Below are 21161 nucleotides of genomic sequence, written 5' to 3'. Positions count from 1 at the left end.
AGTGGAAATATAATTAATGTTATAGTGATAAAAGTAAAAATGACTTGATTGGACTATTCAACAATAGGATTACTAGCTAAAATCACACTGGCAATGTTCTCTTTTAGAAACTTATATTTCTGGAATAAATATTCCAAAATAACCATTTTTTGTAGTTTTATAATTAAAATGCTCTCTTACATAATACACTATTTTTGTCATTTTTTCATTTTCAGTGGAGGGTGGGTGTTTTATATTTCTAGTGTGAGGGATTTTTGACAGCCAAGCTTTATACGGTATATTTGTTTGCACTTTTGTTTTTTGAGTCACTTTGACTGGAGAACCATTTGGGGTCTTTATAAACTTTGTAACCAGACAGTACAACTTATGATGCCATGGTGAGATCACAAGGGTTTTATGATTAATTTTACATTTATTTTATTTTTGTACTAGCTTAAAAATATATATTTTTTATTCTTATTTTTTTAAGACTGAGAGACACTGTTTCAGTCCCTTCATAAAACCACTCAACCGATAAGGGAGGCATTATAGGTAGCCGACCCTGGGAAGAACAGCATCTGTATTTGTGGTTTGGGAAAAACAGCCACCGATGTTCCATTGAGGGATTAACTACCAACAGATGTCTGATATATTTCCAGCTTAAACAGGCATTCAGAGTAACAATAATTACATTTATATACTTCCAAAAATTCCAAATGGCCACAAACGCACACTAGGGTGTGCGGTTAGAGAGACATGGCTATGTATGATTGATATTGATCGACATTTTTGTCACTTACTAAGGCATTTTGAAAAATAACACACTATTTACACAACATTCTTACACAATGCTTGATGTTTCTAATTCTATACACATTACATTGCTTTTAGGGCTGTACTACACTGAGATACATTCATACCCACCAAATATTCTTAGCCTTTAGGAAAGGGAGTTTGATATTTTTCTAGGAGGGACCCTTGAGAACATTTACTATTGGAAATGGCAATCAAGAACATTCTTAACCCATTTGACACAAGCCAAATTGGATTTTTTTTCGTTGGATCACAATATTACGTTTAGACATACTTGGCTTGCGTATTTTGATTAACTAGGTATGAAAGTTAGTATGTAACCGTATAACAGTTTTAAGCACTGTTCTGTGCAGAATGGAATACGCCTGTTATATGGCAACTAAGCTAGAATTGCTTTGCTTAAATTACAACTGTCCAAAAAAAGCACCCTGAGAGGCCCATACTGCAAACCGCTTAGAGGCTTAGAGCAAATTAGACAAAGGCCACACAATTGCTAGTTATGGATGTGTGTTGTGTAATCTGTGTCTGGATTCTCTAATGTCTGTTACAGTGTGCCGGGGTGGGGGAAGAGCATCATTACGAGAAGAGTGGTTTTATAGCCAGAAAGCCTCACTGATATCATAGTGCATGCGGATCCCAGACATGCACCTATCACTCCGCTAGTTCCTGATCCCGGTACAATTTATACTTTATGATGGAACCCATCAACTGGATGTTATTCTGCTCTGTCCTTTTCTTGTTAAGTGAAGGTGAGTGTTTTTTACTTTGCAACTATATTGTAAGGAGTTAGTCGTATCCCTTCATCAAACATCTTGATCAGGTATATTTATACGTATACCTTAGCATTCTTAAAAACATATTTTTGGTTGTATTTTTTAGTTTATGGATGATAATATTAGTCTGTATGTGTTAGTTTGTTGATATGTTTTGTACAGTTTGCTTGTGCTTATGGGTGTGTCTGCTAACCGGTCCTTTCCAAGCTGGTCCTGAGCATTAACCCAATGATTCCCCAATACCTAACATTTTGCATGTTTCTTTTTGTATGATTATGTATGTGTTTGGGTTTCTGGGTTGTAGGTGTGAGCATTAGAAATCATAAATATTTTCTTAGATGGCGCTCCAGCGGCAGATCAACAAACAAGTGGGATCCGGAGATCAGGTAATAAACTAGGGTGACCAGATGGCCCTTTAACCAGAGTTACTTACAGTAAATGTATTAAAATCCTGCACTGTGTGATGCATTCATATAACCCCCTTAAATGAGGCATCTGGGAATTGTGGAGGAAACTTCAAATCTCTAAGAATCCTTTGGGGACCTAAACACCTGTGTATATGAATTAATATATTACTGACGTGAAAAATCTTGTACTCTTAAATGATCCAACAGTCTATGCAAACTAGGCATTGGTTAGATTTACTTTACTTTACCTTTTGGTATTTATCTTTGTGTTTGTTAGTGCTTCTGACCAGGTTTCTATGCATGCGTGTCTATTTTAGCTGACAACAGAATAGTTTGACAGGCTAAGGAGGTAATTAAACCATCATAGCCACTTAGCCAGGCAGCAAACCATAAGTGACACTCCAATAATAAATTAAATATACAGTTATATATATTTATACATAATATTAAAATACAAAGTGCATTAAGTTGAAATGGTTGCTTAACTGGCAGTGAAGAGGTTACCACCAGCTATAGATGATGCTTTGCAAGCTAGCTGCTCTGTCTTTAATAGGTTTGTCTAATACTGAAATAAACTACACTAAATAAAAATACTCTCCATGTTTTAAAATATTTATTGCCTTTTCTCTACCACTTACTCAGTTCTCATACAATTTAACATGCTGCTTTCTACGGGTCAGTAGATGCATGTCAAGAGCTTAACAGACACCGAAGAATCACAAGAAAGTAAAGTTTTGTATTTAAATGAATTTGAAGTATTGAATGTTTTACCATATATGGGAAATCTCCAAATCTAAAATTACATTTAACCCTTTTAAACTAAATATGGAATCTTAAACTTAATCAATGGTACTTTTTAATGCTACTAACATGCCCAGATAAAATTCAAATTTCCCATCAAATTCATATTTTTTCAGGGACTGCATAATTCTAGGCTGTGGTCATGTGACACAAGGAAGATATGTGGATAGGTTGAGATGTGTTTTTTTTTTAAAGTAGGGTCATGTTAGGTTGAACATCTAGTTACAACCTATAAGTGGGAACTTCCCAGGGTAGGCTACTTGAACCTACTTGCTCTTCTGGGAGACTGGCTTCAAGTGGGGGCAGGGCCAGTCACATGTGGATGTGGGACTAGCTCTGCATGGGCAAGGATAGCTCCAGGAACCCTTAGGTGGGTTGGGAAGAGGAGGGGAAGCGGTCAGGCAGTGAGCATGATCAAACACCACTCCAATGCATGTGCAAAGAGAAAAGTGACCCAGAGACCCATGGAAACAGCATTTCACTCGCAGACTTTAGGTCCAACTTGGCGTGATCCAACGTGTGGTTACACCTAGGGACAGAATGCAGACAGAAGAACACACAATGCTCACATACAATCATACAAATCATAGACAACAGTCATATACAAGCATACACACAAGATAACAACCTACAACATACAGACTGTATCTCCCACATTTCCCAGACTCTCATAAAAACACAACTCAGTACACAAGGACTCACAGTGGTCAAAAACAGGTAAATCACCCATAGCCACATAGCCACATTTTGCATCTTCCGGGCTTCATTACTTCTTCCAGCTGCTGGCTCCTCCTCTTCGGGTAGGGGGTCAAGTCTAAAGGCTGCCTTGAAGTCCTTCCTGTCAACAACAGAGGAGGGGGATTGAAAAGCCTTGATGCGGCCTGCCCCACCACAAAGCGATATGGTCACCTCCAACACCTCAGGAGAGACTTCATCATCCAGGGATATGCTGCCAGGATAACTAATACTCAAATGCATAGCCCCCAGCATTCCAAGAGCATACCTACTGCGAACTGTCCAACAGCACTATGTGTGGGAGACACAGTCAAACCACTACAAAAGGTTAAATGCAAAAGAGAAACACAAGCGGAAGAACATTCCTGTCAAAACATATGAAATTAACAGTATTAATGTGATGGTTCTATGTCCAAAAAGACAAAAGCATAGGAGATAAAATCAATGAATTCTTTACTCATCAATAGCCTGACCAATCACAAAATGTAATAACCTATATAACCAACCTATATGCATTCTGACTCCAGCCAGGAGAGTGAAGTACTTCTAACACACCCAGGGACTGTTGACGTCAATTGGGCAGGTTGCATATCCCACTGTTACTAATGACTGATCAAGAGCTTGGACTTTACTAACCTCATCTGTTATACTATCCTGACAATGTATTCATGTAAATATTTCAAGTATTTAGCAAAATGTTGTATGATGCTCAGGCACATGGCTTTTATAGTTGATACCATCATTTTAGTAGTAGTAAAAGCTCACATGCCTCATGATAAAGGTCTTTAAATCCTCCACTTTATTCTAGGGATTGTTTCCTCAAGTGTAGAACACAGATTATACAAAGATCTCTTCTCTTGCTACAATCCATATATTCGGCCTGTGGAAAATGTATCTGATCCGGTCACCGTGCAGTTTGAAGTATCAATGTCACAGCTTATTAAAGTGGTGAGATTCTTTATTCTTTATTACATTCTCTTTAAAGGATAAAAAGTTGGAAACATCATAAAACGGGCATCCCCCAGCATCAGCCGAACGCCCATTACATGAGTTGGCATAATTCCCCATCTCTCACACAAAATAGAACAGTAAATGCCATTTTTATTCACAAGACCCTTGTATCATGTCTTCCTATGTGGAAAAATGTACTATTTAGACAATCTTTTATTCTTAGAGCTTTTACATATCTCTGTCTGTCTCATAGGAAGCTTTTAGCTTGACTTCTATTCACTCTACAACCTATTGATGAATTGAGCTGTTAGATGTGAAGTTGAGTTTTTTAAGCAACTAGTCAACGGTTAACTCAACAGAACTCAACACCACAGATTGTCAGTTACTTTTTGTAATTAGACTGATGTCTGTTCAAAGTAGGTTTGTGAAATGCTTTGCTTTCATGTGTGTTGAGTCAAGTCAGTTAAGTTACCTTTGCAACTAAACTAACAATTCTGACTTTAGTGAATAGTCTATCAACTAGTGAAAATGTATCATGTCTGTTGGTTATTAATTATACATAAATCACATGAATATGATGGCATGTATTGAAACATTATATATATATATATATATATAAGTATATATTATAATATAACATACATGTTAAAAAAACTAATTCATATGACTACCCATGTGTATTAGAGGCAGTACGTGAGAAGATCAGGGCCGGACTGGTGATGGCGGCCTTGGTGCTTAAAGGCTAGCGGCCAACTGATGACGCAAGTGTAGCTGAGGCATATCCAGGTACTGGGATGTGTGGCTCTGCCGGCCAGCAGCCCACCTGGCATTTGCCTGTTGTGCTAGATTGTCAGTCTAGCCATAAATCAGGTGATAACATACAGGAAGCAAATGTTTCTCACCAAGCCTCTAAAACAATTACAATCGTGCTAGACAGGAGGACACCATAAGGTCACCCTTCAAACCAGCCAGTTCTTCAGACAGCAGAAGAGGAGACACACCAAGCAAAAAAGAGAGGGTTAGGTCATGAAATGAAGGTCATGGGTCTGTTGTAGTGTAGCCATACCAATCAAAAAAACAAGGATTACACATGAATAGCTCTTTGCGTTAACGCTATATACCGGTATATTGTTTTTTTTTTACTAATATGTATTTCCTACAGGATGAAGTTAATCAAATTATGGCAACTAATGTCTGGCTGAAACATGTAAGTAACTATATCTTCAATAATAATTGTGTATGTTGACCTAAACATTTAAAACACAATTCCAATCTAATTGCTTGGATAACAAGTGTTGTTTTGACATACAGGGAATCAAAGTTAGTTACCTAGCACCACGGCTGGCCAATTAGGCAACTCAAACTGTGGGGTAGCAGGCTTTATTGCCCATAATTCTTAATCTGCATGAGGTTTATAAGAGCCAGTCATCACACAATTGAATGCCATTCTTTGCTAATGAACCTACAAGCAATGTATGTTTAGCCAATTTAGATGTAGGAGACTCTCTTGTTTTATATCCCCTCTACCTTTCTAAACGGTGGAATAAGTCAGTTGAAGGCAGAGCAACCCCTTCATGTTTGTTCTTTGTGGTTTAATGAAAAGCAGCAGGCATGTGTGTCTCTATGGGGTCTATTCACTAAAGGAACAGTTTTAAGAACAGTTGTGGTTTCCACTGCCTCCCTTCACTATACATTAGGAAGGCCCAAAAGTAATCTTCAAATACATATTAATAAAACAAGCAAATTAGCTTGTGAATAGCAGGTTATGGGGTGGGAGCAAATATTGCAAATGTAAATACCGCTGTTTGTGTGTAATTTTGATGTATTTTCTTCAGTCTGTGGTCTCCCCCTACAGTAAGTGACTGATATTACTTTGCAGGAAACTGCTTGTTTTTACTTAACAGTCACTGAACATATTATTTTTCATTGACTGCTCAGGCCAAACACTGATTTAACAGTCTAGTTGCTGTTGTAATGCACAATGTAAATAAAAAAGAGCAAAAGTTGGATACAGTGCACTAAATGCGGATGAAATACTTAATTATCAGTGAAGAGGCTATGTGATTTCATGTGAAGAGGCTAGGATTTCATCAACACATTAATGTGAGCTTGTGTTCCAGATATGGAATGACTACAAGTTGAAATGGAATCCTAATCAATATGGAGGCATTGAATTTATTCGAGTACCTGCAGATCAGATCTGGAAACCAGACATTGCCCTCTATAACAAGTAAGAATCCTTAGCTGCACATATACACGAAACTTCCCATTGATTTGTCAGTATATCTGCTTTTGCTTATAAGTAGGCATTAGTTGGACCACTAGTCAGGTGAAAGTATCTTGTTCTATGAGGTCCCACTGTCGTAACCCATGACATATTTGATGGCATTTGGTAATCTATGACTTAATCTTTTTTATTATACTATTGATTTGGTTAATTTGGATCAACCAATGGTAAAGCATTTCACCAGGTTTAAAGTGAATTATTGCTAACATGGCAGTAGAAGGAGCCTTATGAATATAAAAACAAGACTGTTCTAGGATCATATTGCTCGCCTTGTATATGTGTACGCTTTCACATTCATATGTTTTTTGTGTAAGGACGCCCACTTTTTGCCTTTTCTGTAATAGTAATGTATCTATTTTGTGTTTCTAGTGCAGTTGGTGCATTTCAGGTAGATGACAAAGCCAAAGCTTTGTTGAAATATACTGGAGATGTCACCTGGATCCCACCAACGATATTCAAAAGCTCGTGTAGAATAGATGTGACATACTTCCCATTTGACTATCAGAACTGCACCATGAAGTTTGGCTCCTGGACCTATGATAAAGCAAAGGTTGATTTGGTAATGATTGGCTCTGCCGTAAACCTTAAGGAATTCTGGGAAAGTGGAGAATGGGTCATTATTAGTGCACCTGGATACAAGCATGAAATTAAATACAACTGCTGTGCGGAAATATATCAAGACATCACCTATTCATTGTACATAAGACGCTTGCCGTTATTCTACACTATTTACATGATAATCCCTTGCCTCCTTATCTCTTGTTTGACCATACTTGTTTTTTACTTGCCTTCAGATTGTGGAGAGAAGGTTACATTGTGTATGTCTGTCCTTTTGTCCTTAACTGTGTTCCTCCTAGTCATTACTGAAATTATTCCTTCTACATCATTGGTCATCCCACTCATTGGTGAATATTTACTTTTTACAATGATATTTGTAACCTTGTCTATTGTAATTACTGTATTTGTGCTAAATGTACATTACAGAACGCCTAAAACACATACCATGCCACAATGGGTGAAGAAGATCTTCTTACAAATGCTTCCAAAAATTATGTTTATGACAAGACCAGCAAAAGAAGAATCAAATGCAGTGAAACCGCCATTAATCACAGACATATTCAACATTAATAGCATAAGCAGTTCTGAGATCCAGAGTTGTAAAGACCAATTGTTTTATCAGGATAGTACGTGTCCTTGTGGGCACGTGAAAAGATTATATACCTCAGATATTGCATGTAATGTTACAAGAGGTTCCAGCCTGGAATCAGTGGACAATCTGGCTTCAAATTCAGTATTATCCATGGAATTAAGGGAAGCAATTGAAAATGTACATTTCATAGCAGAGAACATGAGAACCCAGAACGAAGCTAAAGAGGTAAGGGGATTTATTGATATTATTATGTTTGCGCATACATGGATAAGCATAAAACTAGGTCAGCTGGCCTGCATCAATCTATTTGTTAATTAATTATAATTCTCTTGATTGTAAAGCCCCATAAAAGTGGGAGTACTGGGGTCAGTATATCTGATGTGTATATGTAGATTGTCTTGCCCTTCCCCATTAAGAATGGTGTGACTTTATTGAACACAACTACACTATTACAATCTGGTAACTAGTCCTAATAATACTTATTATTTTTTCTTTAGATCCAGAATGATTGGAAATACGTTGCCATGGTAATCGATCGCATCTTCTTATGGGTATTTGTTTTGGTCTGCATTCTGGGGACTGCTGGACTCTTTTTACAGCCCCTAATGTTTGGAGTTTGAAAGCATTTGCAATCTTTCTTGATTATGTTGAGAAGTTGAAATATGTTTAATCTGAGTAAATTTACTATGTGTGTGTATTAATCTATTTTTGCATTTTGTTCATGGTAAGGTACACCCATATATATGAAGGCCTTCCTGTGGTAAAACTGTGATCAACTGATATGGAATGCCCCTCATGAGTCTGCCAAATTGATTCAGTTTTGCCATGATCAATATACCTCCCTTACCTCCCTTAGATGTAGGGGTGGAACAAGGTCAAGTAGGGCTCTGGGGGAATATTTTTACAGGGCGGGGGCTTTAGTGCAGAACTCATTTTTATCCCCACAAAACTCACTAAATCCTTTTGGTAATCATGGTTGCAAACAGTGCTGTAAATACAGGGGTCGCAGCGGTCACAACTGCGATGGGGCTCGTGCTCCTAGGTGGCCCAAGGTGACCCCATGCGACCAGTTGATCCTGTCTCCTCATACCAGTTCAAAATTGTGCAGAGGGGGCCATTTCTAAACTTTTGAAGGGAGATGGGAACTGTGACAGAATGACCTTACAGGGCCCCAAGGTACCCAGAGATGGCTCCAGCCTGGCTGCCAAACAGGCAGGAACTCCATTGTTAAACTAATCCCATTAACAGGATGGCTGCCAGGGGGATATTCAGTAGCTAAAGGGGATTAAAGGTTTGGTTGCCTACATGTACCTGTTTATCAATGTTGATTTATGTTAATGAAGTTCTGTGGCTATATGAGTCTATGTTTTACATCAATAAACTGTTCATTCCTGCTGTACTCAATTTAAGGTAGTTGTGTCTACTTATTGGGTACACATAGCAAGGTTCCAAGGTGCGCATGCTGACTGGTGCTGGAAGTGATTCCGGGGACAACAGGAGGATACATGTGGGTGATCTCTGGGAGTTACTACAGCTCTCTTGGTGAACCCGTTACAGGAACGTATTGGGGTCAGTGTGCAAGCAGCTGGACAGAAAGCTGCAGGGGACATAAGCGTGTGTGGGAGGGGGTATGTATGAATGTGAGCATGGATGTCTATGTACAAGTGTGTGTAAGCATGGATTTGTGTTAACATGGGTTGTGTGAGAGAGAATGTGTGTGTGTGTGTTAGAATTAATGTGTACGTGTTTATGTTAGAGAGGAGTTTGCAAGAGGCGATTATGGCACAGACAAACTGTTTGAGGGCAATGATGGCACAGATAAGCTGTTTCGAGACATAAACTAGCTGAGGCTAAGATGACACAGGCAGGCTGTTTGGGGTGTTAGGGTTACACTAATAAGCTACTTGGGGCAAATGCATTTACAAGCTGTTTAGCGCAAAGGTGGCACCATGGGATACATTGCTTGGTGAAGCTGGGGGGCCCCAGGGCATTTTGGCACCAGGGCCCTGTGGTTTTTAGTTACACCCTTGATTCCAAGGGCAAGAATATATTTAGCAAATTAGATGTTACCATCACTCATCAAACGAAATGCAAGAAGTAATTATACGGTGTGACATAACATGCAGACAGTTTTAATGATGTATGGATCATTGTAAATTCAATTTTAAACATATCTAGTAAGATATACATTTGTTTGGAATTACTGGAACAAAACCTACAAATAACTAAAACAGGTATGGCCAAAAAGAGTGCCATGTGCCATGCTCATTAGTGCTCTGTGATAGCCCTAGAGAAATGCATAGCCTGCCCAATGTGTAACCCCATTTAGATCATGCTTCTCATGGACAGACATCTTTATGATGTTAATTTGGAAGTGAAATATTTGTCAGAAAACCATGTAATGAGAGAAATAGTTGAGCACTCAAACAGCTCATGCAATGTTATCTTATCATACAAACATCACAAAGATCTAAACTCCTCCAACCGTTGGAGATCAACTTGTAGATAAATCTAGAGGACATGGAACAAATCATTAACAGCTGCCAGCATTAAAAAAACATATTATGACTGGGTTTATCAATCGACCAATGCTAATAATTTCCTATGGAGAAATAACGGACATGGTCTCCTATTGTACCAACTAATTGCTAACTTGAAAACACTAAAGAAGATCCAATAACAAGAAGACCACAGTGAAGGATGCAACAGTGACAAAATTCTGTACCCTGAGCAAAATAATGATAGATAAAATGTAACCTTTATTATAGTATTACTAAAATTAAAAATTAAGATATATGTTACAAACTGAGTGGGTGAGCTGCAGCGGGCTGTATCCACCCTGTCTAATACTAGTGCAGTGGGGCTAGCAGATGATTCCCCCAAGAATAATTTTGTAAAATATGTAAAATTAAAAAAAAGTTTTTTTCTTTTTAGTCATGCACATTGCTCAGCTACTTATGACCTACTGATAACATTTGTTGTATTTGTTTTTTCATTTTTTCAGCATAATAAAACTTATTTTCACCATTTCATATGATGCGCATTAAAGCCTTTTTAACAGTACAGTCAACTGAATTTCCTGAACACATGCTCACATACAGCACATGGACTGTTATGATATTAATCCTTTCTGGAAGAATTTTTTTAATCCATTCCATTATCTGTAAGCAAGATGATTAGCATCATCCTGTTCTAAACTTGTAAATTGCTGATCACATGCCACAGCAACTGCCCCTGCAATTGTACAATTAGCGCAAAGGTGGCACCATGGGATACGTTGCTTGGTGAAGTTGGGGCATTTTGGCAGCAGGCCCCTGTGATTTCTAGTTACACCCTTGATTGCAAGAGTAAGAATATATTTAGAGAATTAGATATTGGCATCACTCATCAAACGAAATGCAAGAAGTAATTAAAGGCGTGACATACCATAAGGTGAAAACTGGCCTGCCCAGTGTAACTGCCAGCTAGATGCATGCTGCCCCATGCTACACTCTTTTGCAGCAGGTGGCTGCACAGTACAGAGTCGGATTGCCTGCATGAGTGGCAGTAATGGTAAATGGAAGATGCTTTACGGTATTGCCAGTCTTGACCTGCTGACCATGCTTTACCACACTGGTGGAAATCTACACATCCATGGTCACTTACAGTTATAAATAGACATTCAGGCTCACATACACTTTATGTAGACATTCATGCTCACATACACTTATATATAGACCAGTTAGGATCCTCAAAAACTATTAATTCATAGTGCAATATAAAAGAACCAATTTCAGACTATGTGGCCTTTAGACCATGTGACTCAGGGGAAGCACTAAGGCTCCTCAGGTATGGTGATAAATAAATCAAATGAGAACAGTCAAATTGCATTAAAGTGAAATCACAGTTTGGGCTTCTTAAGAAGCACTGTATATTTAACCTAACTATATTCATCATAGGAAGCGCATCTGTAGGCAACAGTCATTAAATAAATAATAAAATAAAAATGTTATTTGGACCTTGCCCTCTGATAAATTATGTCCAATTCAGTTATTATTTCACATGCCACCAGTGCTGACAGTGATAAAATGCTGCCATAATCTGATATGATTGTAGATCTGATAATAATAACAATGCATGCCAACTGGCAACAGAATAGTCTTTAAATAGACTTGATAGTACATACAAGTCAAGGCAGTAGAAGAGTGAGCTTTCAGGTAAGAGAATGATTACATGCCAGTATCAAATATTAAAATACTAACAACAACTGCAATATAATATTAAACACAGCCTAAAATAGTATTACCCCTAAAGTAACTACAAGGTGTATTACTGGAGTCCCGAGAAAACATGGGCTACTATAATGTACATAATTTCAATATATTTTAATGAAGGAAAAATGCTATAAGAAGCCAGAGGCTTGATGTAATGTATAAAAAAAGTATTTCTTCACCAAAAGGTTGGAGGATACGTGAAAATGTTAATGGTTAATGCAAGCAGAGAAGTCATCAATGTATAGTTAGATACAAGGACATCCAGAATTTAAGAAATAGCTAAGGAAAAAGTATTGTTTGAGGTTTTAAAGCAGCTACACAAATGGACACCTAGATTGTCCAATTATCTTTTCATCCTTCATTACCTATTTTTTTGTAGGTTTTAATTAGTGCAATTTTAATAAGACATTTGTGCTTTTGTTTGGGTATACTGTACATTGGTAGTAAAAAAATAGATATATTATTCCAAATATGGGGTGCATATATAATATATAGGTTGCAAGGAATTTTGGGACATTTTCCTGTAAGGGTGAGCTATGTTTTTTCTTATGGTTATTTCCATGAATACTAAAATCATTATGTTTGCAGCACTATAGTCCACATCAGAATATAGGCAGAAGACAACAGAGATCCAGGAACAGGGACTATCTATTTTATGAACTCTCTATTTTATATTAAGAAACGTATTCCTTTTTGTGAATGTGTGAAATGTGTATTATTATTTCCTACTTATGCACACATTTCATTAAGTGTTTACACAACAATCATTTTAATATTTTTATTATTTTTTTCTTTTAGGATGAATTTGGAAAAAACCCTACTTGTTTTTTCGGCAATATCACTTGTTTGTACGGCTACGCATTTTCTTGATGAAGAGTGGAAGATTTGGAAATCAAAATATGGTATAGTGTAGAGTGAATGAAGTTTGCTATTGAATAAATCCAGTGATATGGCTGCACACAAAATAAGATCAATAAGATACCACAATAAATAATCTTTCCATTTCCATAACAGACTAACGGGTATTACGTACAGAAAGTTAGCATGGTGCTCTAGAAACTGACATTTTTGAGTTATAATTTTAGCAATGCATTGATCTCCATATGCATCTAGTGTTCTGCATAGCATAGGCTAAATCTCAGAAATGTCAACATAAAGGGACTAAACGTAGAGCATATTAAACAATCTTCATACTGACATAGCAATACTGCAAACGGGGGCAACTAGACAAAAATATAATCCGTATAGATATGTTTCCTATTTGTTTGTGATTTGTTTACTATATACTAACAAACTTCAGTAGTTAATATATAGTAAACAAACATAAACTACGATCTATGAGTTGTTTAACTGAGAAGTTTGTTCCATGTATATATATATATATACACCATATACAGCACATCAGAACTATTAGCTGGTCAGCAATATATGAAAATCATGTGTCAAGGAGAAATATGGCAGATATAGTCACCTTAATTTTGCCCCAGACTTCAAAACAAGGTCGATGCACAGTTACTAGTCATTTGAAATAATCATTGATAGATCTATGTGGCTATTTATTGGATAATTAGCCATAACCTTCAAACAATGAATCTTCCCTTCTGTCCCCAGATCAGTGTCTGTATCATTTGATTAGTTCGGTTAAAAATAATTAGACTTCTGTCTCATTTTCCTCCTATCCCTTCCTGCGTCTGCTGAATAAAATAGCATACTTAAGTATGCTTTTAACACAATTGCTGTAGTATGGGCCCTACTTAGAAGTGCCCATCTGACTATGATTCCTCCTAGTTAGTTAGCTTGCCTATTCATATACAATATATTTATCCTTTTTTCCTGATGTAGGAAAAACATACAGCGATGAGCAAGAAGAAAATATTCGTAGACAAATCTGGGAGAAAATCTGGGACAAAGTCCATAACCACAATGCTTTGGCTAAGAAGGGATTAAAGAATTACACTCTAGCTGTGAATCACTTTGCTGACATGGTGAGTGAATATTTCTCGAGAGGTGATATGACAGATCAGCTCTTGCCTCTTTTTGTAATCTGTTCAGCACCCATGTCACAGAAATTCCAGTTGACAGCCATGGTGGTGTCTGTAGCAGGTGCCTTTAGTCACAAGTTGCAAAGATCTGTCGTAGATCCTTGTTTATTGGCACACGTGCATGTAGCAGTTTTGGCACCACTACGTTTTATGTTCTAATATATTAAAACTACCAGGTTCATATTGCATTTTCTTTCAGATACCTGAGGAACTCTCCTTTAAAAGAGGAGTGAAATGTCCAAAGGCAAACACTCAAAAAGCATCACCCCTAAAAGCCCCCAAAAACTCCTGTATGAAAAACAGTAATGTTCCTGAAGAGGTGGACTGGAGGAATTCTGGGTGTGTCACTCCTGTTAAAAACGAGGGCACATATTGTGCACCATCCTGGGCTTTTGCAGTGGTAAGCAATACATTCAATCTTTTAGATGATTTTGTATGTGCATGTAGCACTTAGAAAATTGTGTAAAAAGAGTACATTTATTAGAATTTTTTAAAAAAAATAAATATTATATTTGGCTTCAAGTTAGATTTGTGCATTCGGATTCGTATGAATTGCAAAGTTACCAAATTTTCGTAAATTCGTACGAAGCCCCGAAAACGAGGCCAGACCCCTATGAATCTGACAAAAAACTAAGAAAAAACCTCGGAATTTTCGTCCGACATTCGTGGGTTCACATTCACTTACACTCTCTTACATTCTCATTCTCGCTCACTCTGTCCTGCTTGCTAAAGATTTCCCAATTAATCTCCAATCCTTAAACTTCTTTCTTCGTCCTCATCTCTGCAGACATAAACCGGCAACTTCTTATTGGATGATTGGCGAGGATGTCACCAAAAGCGCCAATTGAGGGCAATAGTTCACGTGAGGTCAAAATTACAGCACTTGGGGTTATGTCCTCTCCTCCAATTGGAGGATTGGGGAGATGACGTCATCTCAGTGCTGCCATATTGCCCTCAGTTTACCTTCGTCATGTGCATATGCTAATGAAGCACTCCCATTGATATCAAAGGGAGTTCATTCCTGACACTTTTGCTGCTTCCAGCAGCCAGTCACCGGCAGAAATCATTAGACCACAAACGAAGTCTTCTGCTGCAGCTCTGGACATGAATTTATAATAAAGTACGCACAATGTACTTAAATGTACACTTGTCCATGTGATTAAAAAGCCTTGGATAAGAAGCTAGATAAGATTAATTGATATCTGAATGAAAGGGAGCGCTCTCTATTTTCTTTTTTATACAGTGTGAAATAATGTTATTTTTCAGGTAGGACATCTTGAAACCCGTTACTGCCTCAAACACAATGAGCTGTTGAGCTTCAGTGAGCAACAGGTGGTAGAGTGTGATCCCGGGAATGATGGCTGCTGTGGAGGGAACCCGGAAGGCGCCTTTCAATATGTGAATGAGCATGGACTCATGCTGAGCAAGGATTATGAATACACCGACACGGTATCGGACCTTCTTTTTCTTATTTTTTTTTATAGAAATTTCAGTAAATATTTTCTTATAGGGAGACAGGTCCAGGGGGGTGGCATTCTCCCTGCCTCAAAACTGGGGGGGGGGGGTCAGCTTCTTGGGCAATCTACCCCTCTGCCTTGCTGCTGTTAAATGGACTAGTTACAAGGGAAATCTCTGATCTTCTCAAATGACTTATTTGCACTACGGGGGACTGTGTCGAGTTGTCACAGCCTCCATAGGATTCATGACAATGCGCTGTATGTTTCTGGTGCCTTAACAACCAATAAGCTTTGATATTAAGGGACCTGATTAATCAAAGCCTTGAAAGTAATTGTTCCAAAGTCATATGTTTAACTTAACCAAATAGCTCCAAGTTATTATAAGTTATTATAATGATGGTGAATAAGTTAGCGTTATAAATTATATCATGCCAATTTAGTTACATAGTTCTGTGTATGTACCTATTTAATACTAAAAATATTAATGCCAAATCATTCTGTTACATTTTCTCACGTGTAAATTCTATGTTCTTTATTGTTTTTGACCAGACTTTTTCCTGTTTGTACAAAAATAAAGATGCAGTAAATTTAAACATAACAAAATACTACAGATTGACTCAAAATGAGGACAACATATCTAAGGCTGTGGCGTTTGATGGACCAGTTGCAGTTAGTGTTCACATCAGTAAAGATTTCCTTCTGTATGATGGAGGTAATTAACCAAGCATGTAATTATAAAATGTAGGCCTTCCCAACTGCCTTGAGTGGTACAAAGAGAGCACTGAAGAAGTTGGGATGGTCTGAAACTGCAAACAATTAAATGTTTTTTGGTCACTGCCAGAAGCTTTTTTGTGTACTTTTTGGAAATTTCACATGTATCCACTTGGGTGTCTAAAGTAACAGGGACTTGAGGCAGCACTTTGTAAATTCTGCTTTCTTGGATAGGACTGGAAACTACACATTAAGGCTGCTGTCTGGCAGATACGTCTTGGCCTGCTTTATTTCTTGACCACTTAGCTGGACTTGCCCTCTAGGATAAATGCTGCCAGGCTTCCCCCTGCCATGTGAGGTTATACAAAAACATAAGGCAAAAGGAAGCCACCAGAACAAATACACACTATGAGCATCTAGGTCAGATGATGTATAGGATGGGTGTAGTTGCTACTCCTATGTGCTCCTGTGCCTCCAACTTTTAAGTCATCCAATCTTGTTGCAGAGACATTCTCTAAATAAAGATATCACAAGACCACAATTAATATGACTGCCTCTAGAAGATTAATGTTTCTAGTGGTAAATTGGGAACCAGTCAATTTATAAAATAAGTAATAAAAATAAAAATTTAGTATTTTACAAAGTACAGTAAATAGATTTGTACTGTCTGTATCTGAATATTGTAATAGTACATTGCAAGGCTGATGTTTTACTTTGGGTTTCTTTGGGTGAGATATTCTGGGTTGCCCACAGAACCTAGGAAATATTTTAATTAAAAGTGCTGCATCACTATTGCTTAATGTAAAAAAAGTATTTTTTCTCAATATTTTGGTAAAATAAAAGTACATTAAATTAAGCTTGTCATGGTGATGTTGTTTCTTGTAACTCAGGCATCTTCGGAAATGATGATGAATGTTCTGAAGAGATATTACAATCAATGGTTATCATAGGGTATAAATCCCACTGTGATACACATTATTGGTTACTGAAAAACAGGTGAGTTTTTTTTTCTAATTCTTTCATGGCCAAAATTCATGATTAAACAAAGCTATAAAGGGAACTTGTACCAGATAATAAAATATCAGCTACTAATGTAAAATGTATAATGCTGTGGTGAGTAAATAGATTGTAGCAACATCCTAATATATATATATTAACAAAAATAGCAAAGGAAGAATACCCTGTAAAAAATTACTTCTTTATAGGAAAACATCTGATGTATGACAATGCATGTATATTTCCATTTTTTAGCATCATATACAAATCCTAATCAGGGTATAATGAGCATGTATACCTTAGGAAATGAGTACATCCTGAGAGGGTAGAACCCAAGTAATGATCCAGCATTTAATTTGATTCCAAGATCTGCTAAAGTATATTTGGCTTTTCTGTTTTGGTGTATTACATGAAGCCATAAGGCTGCCTAGAAGAAAATCTTTTATGTGCTTTGTGTGTTTTATTACATGCAGTCCCATCGGGTAAATACATTTTGGACCATCACTTTGCAAAGAGATATAGCCCTTTCCATCACTAATTGTCATGCAGGCTACAGTTTTGGATATTTAACCATCAACACAGCAAAAGCCTATGGTAGCACAAACGAAAATTATGTAGTAGCATAGGGTAGCAAGATGTTAAGCCAGATCTAATAACCCAATGCTATTGATTTGGTTTTTACGTTTTAACTAACAATATGCTTATATGTTTCTAATATTTACTTACAGCTGGGGCAGTGAATGGGGTGAAGATGGATTTGCAAGAATTGATATCAAAGGCAGCTCGTGTATAAAATTAATTGCTGCGGTAGCAGGAGATATTGGTGGCCCCAACTGAAACAGAATTACTCAGCCTTTTGTCCTTTTTATGCATGGTCATCATTAAAGCTCCTACATTGTTTCATTATGGTGGATAACAATTTAGATAATGTATTATGTATTGGTACATTTCCTTCAGTTTATTTTAATTTCATGTTATAAAAGTCTGCTTGAAAAATGTAAACAATTCTTTCTGTTCATGCCATTTCACATAAAAGTGTATTGCATTGTGTCTGAATGTATTGTTACAATGTGGATGCCCAGGAAAAGAGGCACATGGCGCATTGCTTTCATGGATGACATTATCTGCTAATAGCCCATGCATGCTCTGCTAACACATTGTAGAAGCCAATTGTGTAAGCTTAATGACTTGGGATGTAGCTTGCCGGCCACGTATCTGTATGATCAACATGTATTGATAATGTGGATTGATATTTTTATAAAGCTCTCAGCTTGTTCTTGCTCCCGAGAGAAGCCAGACATAACCTTGTACATTCAGATGCTGCTTATCCTGAATATACAAGAACTATGTACAAAATGGGACCCACAAGACGTTTTATAGGAAACTATGTCTATAAATGAATAAGCCAATTAATTACTTATCCAACGCCTTATATAATAACATCTCCAAAGAACTCTATTAGAGTAGTTCTAAACTGTGCATTCCCATCCTGATGCAGTTCAGCTCTTGTTATATAGCCCACACTTCCAGTCTGAGGTTCAAGAATACTATTTCACATTCTATAGACAGCCATAATTAAATGATTTAAGCATTTTATAGAACTACTGTTTTACTTTATCTATTTCACCAATAACTGACCCCAACCAAAATGCACATTACTCTCACTAAACATAGCTCCATGTACAGTAAATAGTGAATTCCTTATTTCTTGTCATATCTCTAAATTTACATAAGTTATGGTGGGTAAAGGCGATGGAAACCCCTTCCACTTAAAATTAAGGGGGTAGTAGAAGTATTATTAAACACTCATCTACAGACACCACACAAGCCAGAAGGCTTGTTTTCCCTCAGAAATCTCACGGTGCTGCCACAAGGGATTCTGGGTAGGCACATGCAAATAAGGTTAACAATGATCACCTTTATATCTTTATATTGTCATATCTTATATATTGTCATATCTCTGAAACCAATAATGATTACTTATATTCACAATGTATATAGGTAGATGGTAATACTGATTATGTCAATAAAATTCTGAACACATGTTGACCTCACAAGAACCATAAAACCCAGTGATTATGCTGTAAAGTTGGATTACCCATTCATTAAGATTAATGGAACTTTACCATACCATGTAACACACCAAAAAATCTTTGAAGGCTTCTAGTGGCTGTGTGTACTTAAATAGGATTTTGTCGGCTCCTTGAATTCACTATAGATTATATAGGGGAAACACATAATAAGCCTTACACAATGCATAGTAAATATTATATCTTGCTAATTTGTAAATGCATCATACAGGGGCAGTCCAGCCTTTCCACAAGAGAAGCTCATAGGATTTCCCTTTTTTCATATCCAGTATATTGAAGTCAAGAAAATCCACCAGGAAACACCCTGTTTACAGAATACATGTATATATATCCTTCTCTGCTACCTGTGGTAAATTATCTTATATAGTATTTTCTAGCATATTTTAGCCTTGATATTGGGCAGAAAGTACCTTCCAACATTTCAAGTGTCCCAAAGCAGGGCACCTTTGTTGGACCATTTACCGCCTTATCCATGTCGTCATCTTTTTTAAAAATTTTTTTTTACATAATATAATACTTTTAGAAAGCTGCATATTAGCCATTTGTTTTCTAGTTATGGTATCTTAGCCTAGTCTACTAGACAAACACCCTGACTCCTTATCATACTGTCAGACTCTGACAAATTAAGGTTTATGGAAGAATGGACTTCAGTAGATATAAATGTTTAGCATTGCCATTGAGAATCAGCTCATTGTGGTGTTTGGGCAGGGAAAGTGACCTAACTTATCAAATGATTGTCTACAATGGCAGCCTCATGAATAGAAAAAGGAAGTTTATTAGAGTAAAACAAATTCATGTTTTTATCAATGCTATTAAATGCTCAAAATAAAATATTAATTTTCCACGTGAACGATTTTCCCTTATAAACCTCAATGGATGAATAAAATTAAGTGGAAGGAGGGTTATATGTAGAAATCATTATAAATAACCTCACTGTATTCTTCTGTATAAGGGATAAACTAGGAATACTGGCCATAGGTTATTTTATTTTTTGCTTGCCATTGTGGACCCTTTGATATTCATAAATGAGTTATTATGGATGTTATTATGGATCGGTGGGAAACAGGACCATGGTATAACATCGGCCCCTGGAGAGCTGGAGTCTAAAATCCTGGTGGCCCCCAAACAATTCTTGGTGCACAAGTGGCACTAGTGACATCATATCGCTTGCTTATGCTTGTGCAAAACTGGCACTTAGGGGTTTTCTAGACCCATAAATGCACATAATTGAGGCTCAGGCATCCAGATCTAGGCTCTATACTTCTCTGAAATGGATTTGGAGACACCAATGTACTTTTTTGGTTTATTTACAATATGCTGTCGATATCATGACATAATGAAACAAAGTGGGTTTTATTCACTAAACTGTCAACTTTCTCCCACATGAAGTACTGAGCTGGCTCATTATAAAGTCTAGTTTAATACAGACGTTAGCAGACAAATCTCATGCATTATACAGGACCAGCAAAGTACTTCCTACAGCAAAAGCTCCCTTGGGTGGGCCCTTCCTAATGTATAGTGAAGTCAAGGAAACACAGCTTTCCCCCAACCTTCTTTAGTGAATAGACTCCAGAATGTATTTATGTTTTAATGTTCCTAAATAGACATACAAGCTAAAGCTTACTAAACAGAATATAGATTTATATATGAAGCAAGACATGCTAGTAATTATAGGAAGAGAGCAGAAGATATTCTATATAGTGTTATGTCAATAAA

At 37.1% G+C, this 21161-nt stretch overlaps 2 protein-coding genes across 2 annotated transcripts; both read left to right on the top strand.

Moving 5' to 3' along the window:
• Positions 1-1429: 1429 nt before the first annotated feature.
• Positions 1430-8589, top strand: LOC128490837 (neuronal acetylcholine receptor subunit alpha-3-like). The gene is made up of 7 exons (XM_053462929.1): positions 1430-1541; positions 1904-1951; positions 4317-4456; positions 5622-5666; positions 6580-6689; positions 7116-8121; positions 8394-8589. Exons 1-7 carry the CDS (start codon positions 1484-1486, stop codon positions 8514-8516), a joined length of 1530 nt encoding a protein of 509 aa, XP_053318904.1. The 5' UTR covers positions 1430-1483; the 3' UTR covers positions 8517-8589.
• A 3473-nt stretch (positions 8590-12062) lies between these two features.
• Positions 12063-18360, top strand: LOC128490425 (procathepsin L-like). Its single transcript, XM_053462284.1, has 8 exons — positions 12063-12092; positions 12948-13051; positions 13992-14134; positions 14391-14591; positions 15458-15640; positions 16198-16360; positions 17250-17355; positions 18084-18360. Exons 2-8 carry the CDS (start codon positions 12949-12951, stop codon positions 18190-18192), a joined length of 1008 nt encoding a protein of 335 aa, XP_053318259.1. The 5' UTR covers positions 12063-12092; position 12948; the 3' UTR covers positions 18193-18360.
• The last annotated feature ends 2801 nt before the right edge of the window (positions 18361-21161 follow it).

Source organism: Spea bombifrons, chromosome 4, assembly GCF_027358695.1.
Source record: "Spea bombifrons isolate aSpeBom1 chromosome 4, aSpeBom1.2.pri, whole genome shotgun sequence".
Taxonomy (NCBI): Eukaryota; Metazoa; Chordata; class Amphibia; order Anura; family Pelobatidae; genus Spea; species Spea bombifrons.
The sequence above is the reverse complement of the archived record's forward strand: the minus strand, read 5'-3'. Positions and strand labels throughout refer to the sequence as shown.